The sequence below is a fragment of the Nipponia nippon genome, unplaced genomic scaffold (genome assembly GCF_047370975.1).
Source record: "Nipponia nippon isolate SJK-2023a ecotype South Korea unplaced genomic scaffold, ASM4737097v1 scaffold_1, whole genome shotgun sequence".
Taxonomy (NCBI): domain Eukaryota; kingdom Metazoa; phylum Chordata; class Aves; order Pelecaniformes; family Threskiornithidae; genus Nipponia; species Nipponia nippon.
Genome location: NW_028262290.1, coordinates 75,943,862 through 75,956,936, shown reverse-complemented (window position 1 = coordinate 75,956,936; position 13,075 = coordinate 75,943,862). Strand labels below are relative to the sequence as shown.

The 13,075-nt window shown below is 41.2% G+C and overlaps 1 protein-coding gene across 17 annotated transcripts in view; it reads right to left on the bottom strand.

Annotated features, from left to right (window-relative positions):
* Positions 1 to 13,075, bottom strand: part of COBL (cordon-bleu WH2 repeat protein) — a 223,226-nt gene that overhangs the window by 53,122 nt on the left and 157,029 nt on the right. For 10 of the 17 annotated variants that reach the window (XM_087759953.1, XM_087759943.1, XM_087759947.1 and 7 more), the window contains 2 exons: positions 12,377 to 12,628; positions 5,563 to 6,883 (listed from right to left, as the gene is read on the bottom strand). In XM_087759953.1, the coding sequence (XP_087616079.1) occupies positions 6,866 to 6,883; positions 12,377 to 12,628 (270 nt within the window). In that variant the 3' untranslated portion in view covers positions 5,563 to 6,865. Of the gene's footprint in view, positions 1 to 1,379; positions 1,553 to 1,759; positions 1,990 to 2,644; positions 2,767 to 2,877; positions 3,579 to 5,562; positions 6,884 to 12,376; positions 12,629 to 13,075 lie in introns of those variants that run through there. The other 7 variants (XR_015705259.1, XR_015705261.1, XR_015705262.1 and 4 more) reach the window with 5 other exon arrangements.

Here is a 13,075-nt window from a genome sequence, read left to right as displayed (position 1 = left end):
TCAAAGGCACAATTTCCAACCTGAAACCAAAACAAGATCCATCCAAATCTGTCCATATTCTGTGCTCCCTGCCCATGTAAGTGCACAGGCTTCAGCCACAGGGTGGGGGGATGAAACCTGTGGCCGCTCTGCATGGAAATGGTGTCTTGGCTTGCTCCTTAATACAAAGCAAAGGTCTACGAGGATGCATGATTTCCGTGGTGTTTATATGGAAACACATTACACAGCATCCTTCTCTGTGGAGAAAACTGGCACTAATTGATACATGCAACCTAGTGCAAAACTGACTGTTTGGAAATAGTCATGATGATCAGGACTATACATGAGAATGAGGAAGGAGAACAGCTCTCTCCTGGAATGAAAGACCTGCTCTGGTTCCCAATTTGAACCTGGAAAAATTCTGTCTAATGACACATGCATAGGATAAAACTAGCAAGCTTTAACATGTATAACTGGGCTTAGAAGAACACTTTGTACGAACACTGGCCCCAGCAGCAGTAGGGCAGTAATTTTACATAACACAGGATTGTTGCTAAATTATTCATCAACACATAAAAATATAACTCTTAGCACTTCTGCCGCGCTGGCTATCTGCAAATTGCCTTTGACAGTTCCTTCCATAAGCTGGAAAGTTTGGAACATCAGCAGTGAGGCTAATGAATGAGGGGACACGCGCTGTGCAGGCAGCCAAACCACGGCTCTGTGCTCAGAGTCGGCTGGTTCGGCAACGCGCCGGGTACAGCCACCAGCATGGCTGACTGAAGGACTGAGGGCTGGATTTTATCAGCAAAAGGTCTACAGTGGGGAGAGTTGAGTCTGGCCTTGAGCACGCTAACTGACCGTGTAGCTATATTAGCAGAGATACGTGCAGTCTCAGGATCTAGAAGATGGAGACTCCCTTTTTACAAGGAGTCACATGGTGAGGACAAGGGGTAACAGGTACAAGTTACTCCCAGGGAGATTCCGATTGGATACGAGAGGGAAATTTTTCACAATGAGAACAGTCACTCATTGGAATAATCTCCCCAGGGAAGTGGTTGACTCCGCTACGCTGAACATGTTTAAGACTCAGTGGGACATGGTCCTGGGCCATCTCATCTAGACTGTGCAAATTCTTGCCTAGAAAGGTTGGACCAGATGATCCTTGAGGTCCCTTCCAACCTGGTATTCTATGATTCTATGATCTCTTTGGTGACTTCCAAAATCCAGATGTATCAGTAGTTTTGGTGGACCTACTGCTGACCAAGGTGCCTCCTCTATGTCCTTTGCACTGTGAGGTGTTGCTGGGGAAGGGAAGGCTGCAGCTCTTTGGGTTACATGTGCCTCACTCCTAGGTTTTGACAGAGGGCAGACGCATCCATTTCCCTCTCCCTTTTTACCTCTGGTGTAAGGAGGAGACGAAACTGCGCGGGCTCCCGGCTCCCGGGATCTGGGCACTGTAGTTGCGCAAAGGCTGAATCACAAATTGCTCTGCACCTCAGCTGCCATTCACCTGAAGAGCCTTTGCTCATCGCCACAGCCGAAGCACTCAGTTTGCCATCTCGAGTGCTGGCTAAATCAAACCACGTTTTGGTTTATTGCAATTCAAAAAAAAAAGAAAAAAAAAAAGTGACCAATCAGTGGTACCACCCCCCAACCAGAACCCTCAAGTTGTGACCCACTTCCCCGTGCCAAGCACTACAAGGGACAGATCCCAGCGCTTCGGACAGAAACTCCTCTGTTGAATGCATGAAACCAGACAAAGGAAACCCATGCATACTTGCACTGTTTGCTTTGTTCCTATTGCAGTAAACACAGGTTATGATGTAGAAGACAATGATGTTCCACAGTCTTGTTCTTTCAATAACGTTTCCTTTTTCAACTCCTGAATTGCAAACGGGACAGTGGTGTTTGTGTATGAATAATGTCCTCTTTCGTCTGACGTTCAGCTGCAACACCACTATGCTTTGTTCAGGGGGAAACCTTTAGGGCTTCGAGCACAATAAAGACCTCAGAAAAGAGACATGGCACGTACATGTTTTTATCAGTCTATAGTCAAAAAAGTAAAGAAGAAAAAAAGCAAAAGGAAAATAAATTGGCTGAAGACAGCATTATCTGGAGCTGGATTTGACACTGCTTCCAGCAATGACCGCGTAGAGCTGTTGTGACTGCGTCAAAACTTAGTCCCTTTCTGAAAGTTCCCGTTTTGCAGGACAAAAAAAGCTACCGTTAAAAATGGTAAAGGATCCCGTGGTAAAGATGCTTTCCCGACTTCGTGAAATGAGGAAGGAGGCTCTGTGTGTGTGTGTGTGTGCATCTGCATGTGCGCACGCGTGCGTGCTCCTGTACACGCGGAGTGAGTGATGGGAGGGAACAGACAATGGGAGTGAGCTTGTTCCTAAATTCCTTAAATGTGGAAAACATGCAATATTCCTGTTGAGTAAGTTCTAATTTATCTCTCTTTTTAAAGAGTCTTCAATATTGCAACAACTCAGAAAAATGTTTAAACAAGAACAAAAAAATTCCTCGAATTGGTATACAAACACATGAGAGTGTGACTTTTCTATGTGGTGCAGCATCATGTAGGCTGTTAGTACTTAACCAAATCATATTTCTTCAGCAAATATTCAATAATATTTAGTAACAATAACAAAAAAAAGTGTACCTTTTTGCTCTTAGAAAGGTTCATCCATCTTAGCATACTTTGATGAACAACCCTGGGAATTCAACTACTGGAAACTTTCTCCAGCCAAATGAAGCCATCATCAATGAATCAAACTCCACACCCTACTCAGCGAAAAGAAGAAAAGCAGATTGGAACAATGTTGTACCGAATCCAGGTGAACGTTACTGAAAAATCAGGAATTTCTTTTTTTCATTTTGTCTTTAATAAAGGAACTCTGCCATTGCAAAGGTAATTTTCTGCAAGCGGGGAAATGCAACCATTACGGCAGCTATAGCTATAGCCGGAGTACAGCATATTTTATTGTGTGTGCTCAACAGCAACAAATGGAGTAAGAATAGGAATAGTCTCATAAATCTTAACAGAAGTCTCGGAGGCAAAGCACGTTGGTGCACATAATGCCCATGTAACTCAACAGAGGATTAAAGATGAGTAGAGAAACAATACACACAAATAAATACTATAAATATGTAAGAGTTGCTAATTAGCAGTTGTAGAAGACAACTATTTTTCATTTTGTACCAACAAAGAACCAATTTATGAACACTTCATTCAGACAAACTGACTCAAATCAAGATTTGTGCAGATTTTTGCATTCAAATTAAACCACGTGCTTAATGCTAGCAACACCGAGCAACAGAACTGCTTCTTTCTTTTCTGGAGAGGGAAAACATCACAAACTGTCTTGGGGTGGCATTTTGCATTGTTTCATAAATGCATCTCTCATTCCCTTCCTTTTTCCTGCACACTGATGAAGTGCCTGTTTTTGGCTGCGGTAAATGTAGCATAAATTGTGCAAATCACTTGTAGGAGCTGGGGAAGTTGAATCCTGCCATGTTCCAAACTCTGTAGACTGACAGGCATGTCAAAAGGTCTTTTGGTCCAATACTTTGCATGACCAGCGTTACCGGGCTGTCTGTACAAGAAAAAAGAATCTATAATGAAGTCCCGTAAGTCAAATAGCTCATGCAGACAGCCAATATTATTTAAAATTAAATATCTAATCAGAGCGATTTAATGCTGGCTTTATGGTTGAGTAATACTCTAACCTCAGTCAAAAAAAAAAAAAAAAGTTAATAAAAACATGTGAAAAAGGGGAGGGGAGACCTACAAATTTTATTTGAGACATGAGACTAGATTTCTCTAAGCCCTGAACATTGATTTATACCTGTACAAGGAATGAACATACCGAATCCAAATTCTCCATTCAATTTCCCTGGTGATACCATTTTTCACCTCATCTGAATATCTTACTCAAAAAGACAATATAAAGGACCAGATGAATCAGGCATATATCAGATTCCTTCCTCTGGTTGAACTGAGGTGAGAGTTTGTGGGGAAAATCTAGGCTGAGAGATACACTGGGGAAAAGGGGTGCTCACTGTCCTTTTTTCAGTCCTTCACAAAAGAGACCAGCCTGCAGACTGTCCAGCTACAAGTGCCATGAAGGGACATGTCAGGGACTACTAACCTCGGTGGCACGTACAGCTCTAGCCATAGGCTGTGTCTGCACTAGCAAACAGTGGGGATCAATAAGAGCAGATATATAGATCAAAATACTCTGTGCTGAGGACACGATGTCTTTACCAGACACATTTCAGGGTTTTTCTTTTAACTTAGGACGAGCTCCAGCCTGGTTCCATGGACTGAATACCAATTTGTGCTGCAGTGCGCCTCCTGAATTCGTTTCACCCAGTAGGCACCCAGTTCCCCAGTCCTGAAGCAGGGCAGAAGAGGGGATGATGGGGTGAGGAGCTCCAAAAGCGCTTGCCTGAGTGCACTACACACTGACGCATGTTTACTTCCCAAATGAAGACTGCTAAAAGCATTAATGTAAAGTTACTATACGGAAGGGTGGTACCTATGACTAGACTTCATTGAAAATAGGTTTATATTAAAAGTTCCATTCACTTGGGGTTAATTAAGCTACTACCAGGAATTCAACGGCACCTGGATGACAATGTAAGAGCATACACACCTCCCGTCAGCAGGATCAGGGAATGCGCACCCAGTCTAGCTTCCTAGTGTAGACAGCTGAACTTCCCCTCCACTTTTAGCTTGAGCTGTGACCGAGGCAGCAGGATTTTTCGTCATTTTTTTTGCTGCCACAGTGAAGGTGGCATCTCATCTTGCAGCTGGTTTTAATCTTACAGTTTTTTACCCATGGGAATTCGATACTCAGAAGTTTATCCATTAATAACTCTTTTATAAACTTTAGTTCTGTGCAGTGCCAGCACCCAGACCCAGACCCAGACCCTTTGCATTGCAAATCCTGGAGAACCTTACTATCTCAACATCCAGTTCTGGATCCCTTACAACTTACCACACTAAAGAGGCATTAGTAAGGAGGGGCTACAGACCCAGGGCCTTCAGGCAACAACAAGCAGAAGAAGAAGGAGACCTGCACTGACTTCTGTCTTACAGCACCTAACCAAGGAAGCTGTATTCGCTGCTGGTGGGACTACCGACAGCATTCAAGCTTATGAGTGACTCAATCCTTTCCTGCGATAGCATTTTTAACATATTAATATTTCTGATCTAAAGCATACTGAGAAGACTCTTAAGGCAAAAGAAGGCTAACCAGTCAACAAAGGCGGACTTATTTATCCTAGGGTGTGACACAGCACCTTAATTCTGAATATATTAGCTTCCCTAATGAGGAAATGGATCATTATCAGTACTGCATTATTATCAAAATGTATATAACTCTGACATCTGGATTCTAGTTGGTGATTTCTACTGTGTTCCCAGATTAGTTGTGAGCCCTTTCCTGGCCTGAGACATTTTGTATTAGACCTGAGATACCAAACACAGCACACTGGTTTGCTTAAGTCCATCTCTAGTTCTAATTTCTTGCTGTAAATGGAAAACATTTGGCAAAAAAAGTCTTTCAAGCCATGTCAGGTTTTGATTTTGTTTTTATTTGTGGCACTAACAGACATCAATATTTTACAATATATAATATACAGTCACATTAAGTGCAGATGGCTAAACATTCTCGTGCTTTCAACATTACGTAGCTATATGTTTTAAATTTCAGCTCCAAAAAAAAAAGAATCTGCCACCACTCCGGTCTGTGATTATAAAAATGTAAATGTACAAACTTCCTCTGCTTCAGTTTCATTTCAACCTAAGAAATGTGAAAAAGCATTTTTATTTGTCCTTTTTAAGTTAATCAATTTAACAAAATATTTTCAAAATATGTACAACAACAACTACCAAAGTAGTTAACATTTGAAAAAGATGCTGCTATATATATTCAGGAGACAACATACAACAGCCATAGAAATTGGAAACAAAGGGCCAACTTATGCCTGACCTGAACAGGAGACGACAAAAGTCCTGGTTACTGCCACAAACCAGCTTCACTTCATTTTGCAGTGCAGGAATGAATTCTACATCTTGGACCTCCATGCAGTACTCTGAATCTTACTTATAACCTTCACAGTCTCTTGCAAATAGAGATCCTTCAAGGTGTTTCAATATTTTTAAAGTGCCATGAATGTTACTAGGGTTCAGTATATTTCTGCGTATTAGCATTCTATATGTCATATCCCATAAGTAACTTTTCAATAGACACTGTCTCACATACATTATTGATTGCCAGCTTTCTCAGAGCTCCACTAGAGATATAAAGTTCATCTAATTTTAAAAACCAATGACTCCACCATATGACAATTTAGGTCCTTCATAATGTACCATAACTTTTTTCTTGTGATTGTTTTTTATAGATCTTTATTCTGGTTTTTACCCTAATCGCTTACAGCCCTTGTCCAAATCAAGTAAGAAGCAAGTAAATACTTTGAAATAGCTACATATTTTTAACAACTTGAAAAGAGTATTAGTTTTCAGATAGCTAGCAAAGTCTTTTAATTTTGCCCATAAACACAAGTAAGTATTAACACAGGACTGCACAGTGTTTATATTCTTATTAACCTGCCAACAAGAATACTTTATTGGCAACCTTAAATATTCAGAGGCAAAACACTATTCCTTGGCACAGAAGCTTTGCAGCAGAGCAACTTATTTTCCCCTTAGAACCATTATGCAGGAACACACAGAAAATTAACTACAACTTATTTTGGCTTGTAGACAAGAGAATAAACTAAACTTCTTGATGTTTTTTGCCACTTCAGACCTTGAATGATGATTATGAGTGCATACTGGGTTAGATTTTCCAATTACCTGTTCTTTATACATGATTCAAACGAGCAGAGGGACCTATAACAAAGAAAAGCACATGATCATTCAAGATATTTTTAAACCTCCAACTGTTGACATTGTTAACCAAACATTCTCCTGTGGGGCTGTTTTCAAGCTTAGTCTCTTCATCAGCTCCTTGAGACTACTTAAAGCTTATCTACTTTTTTCTAGCCCTATCAGTTGGTCTAATGAGAGGTGTTATCCTTCCCTAAAAAACCCACACCTCATACATCCTTGGGCATTATGGTTGCAACTACATGATTACTGGAACATAGGTGATGTATTTTTCTGTGAACTTCCTTTGTTTTGTGGAATGAACAGAAACCCAGGCTGCAAGTACGCAATATCTGACAGTCAAAATCTGTTCAGTATCGGTTAGCTGTCACCGGTCATAAAAATCAATTGATGAGTACTTTGCTTCCTGATTGAATGAAGGGAATTCCCAAAGGCTTTGATTCAGGAAAATACTTAAACAAATGCTTATCTTCCTTCCTAGTCCTCAGGTCATCTAAACATATGCTTAATTTTAAATATGTATGCTAGGGTGCTCTTCCAAAATCAAAGTTACTGAGCTTTGATTCTATCACAGAGATATACATTAAGGTCACCACAAAAGCTAAACAGGAATAATGCATTTGATCAAGTCTAAACCTTCCATTTTGGCCTTAGCATCCACGGAAGAAGCTTTATTCTTGGGAAAAAAAATAGGTCACGGTGCAAATTATTAGCAAGGTGAAGAGTTCAAATTAAATTTTATGTTTCAATTCAAACAGAGTAGCAGCATGCAAACGACTGCCTCTCACTGTGCATGGGAACTAGAACTACTTTATAGGCTCATTTGACTACCTGTATATCAAACTCAGCCAACCGTTTAGTGGGGCCTCCTGCCCCATTTCCAGCATACCAAATGCCAACATCAACTGTGGCTTTGAGTCTGTAATCTCTGTCATTGCATCCACAGACACTGACGATAAGAAACAGTATTTCTTCATTCACAATTCTATATCTCCGATTATGTGAGAAGAATAGTCCACTGCGTGACGTAAAGGTATGGAACTAGGCCATGCTTCCTAGAAGACACTCAACGTGCCATAATTCAGATCGATGCATTACTTGTTGGCAACCAACTTCAAATTATCCCAGCGTATACCAGGGGCTCATTGTAATGGTGCAGTAATTACCTTACCTGGCTCCTTTGATTGCCAACAGAATGATACACTGCACGTATCAAAAGTTCATGTGACTAAACGCCGATGCCGAACACTGGCATGAACGCTTGTGGATACTGTGATGGAGCCAAATTAATTTTTAAAATCGCAGCAAGTAAACAGTAAAGGCTGCTTTAGATACAGCTCCAATCTTTATTGGAAAACATGTGAAATCTATAGAATCTCTCTGGCACGTACCATTAAAAAGTGGTCTAAAGAAATCATTTTACCGTGAGCAAAAGCCTGTTTTTCAGATATACAACTTGCCTTCCCTACCTTGTGCGGGCACATTCCCCTGCAATATTTCTACCAAATCCCCGGGTACAACTCTACCTAAAATGAGTAGATGGCATATAAGCTAAGGCAACTTTTATAGCTTTTCTTTGTTGGGTAAGATTTTCAATCCTGCATGGGCTTGTGCTGCAACTATACCTACAGCTAGACATCTAATGGGTTATTTGCATGCGTAGTTACGGTTTTTTCCACAGATAATCATGGTAAATCCCAAGGCAAGTTACACAGACATAAAAATACACATGCAATAATACACAGAATTTCAGAAATCTAGCTAGGTTATTTTGCATTTTCTGAGATACAAAGTTTAAAAACTAAACATAAAGATCTCAAGTATGTGAGATTGTGACAAAAGTTGCTTGATACAATTTAAGGGAAACACTAGTTCACTTCTAACACCAGAAGCTCAAACGGTACAGCCCTATGACCTGAGTTTTGCCAACCAGAATTAGCCAAAATTTGGTCTCAGATCAGCTGTTTATTTCCTAGATCAACTGATTCTCCTTTGTACAGGAGGCAGACTGCACGGCTGAGAAGCAGGCTCCTCGCTAGTGAGACATGTTCATTTCTCAAGACAATTCACCACCAAAGGCACTAGGTCAGCCACCCTGGTCGGTGGCCTTACTTGATGTCATCTCCCTGACTTGCTGTTACACTTTGGACGTGTTAAACACCTGCCAGGTTCCTGGACAGACCATTTTGAAAACTGAAGAAAAAGGTTACTTCCTGCACATTGTCAGGTCTTTTCCAGTTTGGTAAGTTCATCCCTTTCCAATAACATGTCTGCATCTCTGTTCCCTTTGGGTAGGATCTGTAGTCTAACCACTTTCTGGCAGGTCTCTGAACTGCACTGCACTGGGGATGAACCACTTTACTGAGCAGGCCCATCTGGGCTTGGCACCCACAAGAATTTTCCTTTGGGAGTCTGCGGACAGCAACAGTGTGCAATAAAACAGAAGCCGTTTCTTCAAAACAAAGTATGATTTATTGGCCAAAGCAGGCACAGTACTCCAAGAAATGGATTAACGAACAGCCAGGAGACTTATGTGCATACTGTCTCACCTATACTTGGTATTTCCCTCAAGTACCTATTTTTGCTCTAGTTTGTTTTGGGTGACCCAATTACAGCCTGTGTGGTGCAGACCCTGACTCTCAGCCTGCAGCAATTTCTCTCCTCCCTTCCTGCACAGTGGATCTTTTAACCTTAAAGTTCATGACTTTAGCAAGCAGCTGTGTAATCAGGGGTGGAGCGGAGGAGTCGCCTTTTCACAGACATTAATAGAGCGCAAACGTTTGTTGGGATGCTCCCTATCTAGGCAATTGGTTGCTTTTTATGTTTGGTTCCCCTGACAGCCCTGTTTGATCTACTTCCATTGCAAATAACCCCTCATAAATAAGCACAAACTGAGTCATACATAACTAAGCAATGCAGATTCTTCCCAGTTCCCCACAATACTAGCTAAATAAATGACTTCACCATCAGAAGCCCTTGTTCCAGCAAACTTTGAGAAGACAATGGAAGAGAAACAGACAAAATTACAGAACTGAACAACCTACTTGGCTATCTAGTTGCAACCAAAATCTTCTAGAAAGCAAAGCCAAAAATGGCTCTGTGCTCACACCTCCAAATCATGACATCATAGATCTTTGACAGAGGAGGAAAAACAAAGAAAAAAGCTTGCTTCTGTCCTGGCACAAAACCACCTGCCAGCCACTGTCTACCAAAAACTCAGTGTTCCTTGGAGACATGTTCTTCAGCTGTAAAGGAAGAGAACCCTGACATGCAGCTATCATATATTCTCCTCTACCGAGTCAACTTTTGCTGTCACAAGTTGTCCAGCTGCAGGGAAGGATCAGAATTCAGCTTTCATTTAATGCAGCAAGCTGGGAGAGATATTAATATGCACTGGATAGAAACTCTCTGAGAAATCTGGCAACATTTTTACTTTTATCAGTGATCAAGGGCATGAGATCTCGGATGTCAGTGATGTGATGTCTTTGGCATATGCAAGACTTAGCTTGCATATCCAGTATCACAAAGGACAGCACAATAATAACAAAATCATACCCTGTCTTGGACAAAACGCTGCTCTCTCTTATTTTCATGAAAGACCTATACAATAAGAGATGTACTCTTCTATCATTTCAATGTCAAAACTACCAAAAATTACTCTGTCTTCAAAATGAAAGAAGACAGGCACAGTATTCAGCAGAATACATCAGTGTATCACAGAATACATCAGTATATCAAGCTTACTTTCATGGTCTGCACTGGCTATCCAACTGTTTTGAAACAAATCTCCAAGGATATGATAAAGACTTGTTTTAATGAGTAGAGCTGTCAGTCCCCTCAGAGACTTCTGCAGGAGTAATGTAGTTGGAAGAACAAAGAACTTGGAAAGATCTAGAAAACAACTGCATGAAGTATTCTTGAATGTCCAAATCCCCTTTTTTCTGTAAATTGGTGAAGTGGGGAAATAAAGGCCTGATCTGGAGTATTAGTTCTTCATAATTTGTAGTCTTAGAATCATAGACTCATAGAATATCTCGAATTGGAAGGGACCCATAAGGATCATCGAGTACAACTCCCTGCTCCTCGCAGGACTACCTAAAACTAAACCATATGACTAAGAGCGTCGTCCAGACACTCCTCGAACTCTGACAGGCTTGGTGCCATGACCACTTCCCTGGGGAGCCTGTTCCAGCGACCGACCACCCTCTCGGTGAAGAACCTTTTCCTAATGTCCAATCTGAACTTCCCCTGACACAGCTTGATTCCATTTCGTTGTGTCCTGTTGCTGGTCACCAGAGAGAGGAGATCAGCACCTCCCCCTCCGCTGCCCCCCCGGGGAACGTGTAGACTCTGATGAGGTCACCCCTCAGCCTTCTCTTCTCCAAGATGAACAAGCCAAGTGACCTCAGTGACTCCTCATAATAGTATGCGTAACATAGATGCAATTTTTCACATGCAAAATAACTGCACATCCAGATTCCTGTTTGCATGCTGATGTAAAATTCCCTGAAACACTGATTTGTTTGTGCCATTTGTATGGTTCTGTGGAACTTCTGGTTTATCAGAAACAAGATTTTTTGGGCTACTTTTTAATGTTAAAATTTGATGGTATTTTTTTAATTATTTTAAAGAGAACAAGTAAGAAAGGTTAAAGCCTATTTACACATTCATGGTTGGCATCAGCTAAATCATGTGTTGGGAAAACTACATCTGCTTTTGTACATTCCCTAAAGTCCTTGGATCAAAGTCTATTCTTGGAAAGCGCAGTGTAATACTGGGATGACTCCACTAAGGCCAACTGATCTGCTTCTCTTTACCAATAAATGCAGTGTAACTCAAGGTTAGGAAGAACAAATTTTGATCAAAGAGATAAGTGAACTTACTCCAAAAATCACACCTGGGCAACTAAGCATTTAGCCATCTGGGAGCTGACTAACCCATAGCTGACCACAGAAGTAAAGCACACATCATCCAATTAATAAAGTTCAGACAGACGTTAAAACAACCCCAGTTTTACTAACAGCTCTCAGCACGTGTGACCAAGGTGTAAGTGCTGGGAATCACGGTCTAGGACACAATACTGAAATTAGGAGAGAATACTTATCTTTAAATTTGCTTCAGGGTTTAATCTGATCTTTCTTAGGTTCACCTTGTCTAAAGGACATCCAGTTATTATCTCAGATTTACAAGAATGAAAAGGGCATGAAAATGCTTTCTGAAAGGATATTCATGCTCTTGATGTTCTCCTAAAAAAAATGTATTGACTATTGATATGGTCACATATATGCACAGGCATGTTTTAGTCTTAATAGCATGTTTTGATAGCTGTTTAAAGGTTTGAAATACACTCCTGATCTTTGATTCAGTTAGAGGAAACAGTGCAACGTACCTTCTTCTGAAGAAAGAAATGTGTGGCTGGAACAGCTTATAAATGGCTCTCAAAGCACAGCAGGCCTAGGTTGTTTCAGCCACAATAAAATATAAAGCTACATTTACCTTTTTTAACTTTGCTGCTCCAGCACCAGAGCGAATGGCCTCCATTAGGGCTTGCCTTGCCTCCCCAGGGTTACCCGTAGCTGTGGCGGAGGATTTAAGAGCTGCTGCTGACAGCTGAGTGGGAGGTGGTGGCGGCGGCTGGGCAGGGGCACGTGGGATACAAAGCTGCTCTTCCTGAGGGTCTTCTGCCTTCTGCAAGGACCGTTCTGCATTCCTGAAACTCTGCAGCTCTTCAGAGGCCAATGAGGAGATCTGCTCATGATGCAGTTGAAAGGAGGTAATTAATATCAAGCATGACTAAACTGTCATTATGTGACATTTGATGCACTTTCAGTACCCCGATTTCACTTGGCTTGAATGATGTAAAACACGTAGAACTTTTGTCTCCTCATGGGGTTGAACATCTGTTACTACTCACTCACATTACTCAGCTGGGCTGACTACCAGCATCAAGGATTTGGCATTGACTCTGCCTCAAAACTCAATCTTTATTTACTGTGAGCTCCAGCATCCTGTAACTCTTCCTGGCATGTAAGGTAAGAGAGAAAGTTGGACTTGGTATTTATTTGGAAACAACCACAGGGGTTTTGGAATCAAGAAGATATATTAAGGCTGCAGTAGCCACCCAGGAATCTCGTTACTTTTTGCAGTCTGGGCTGCATAATAATAATGTCAGATGACCGGCAGGCTCTTCTAGAT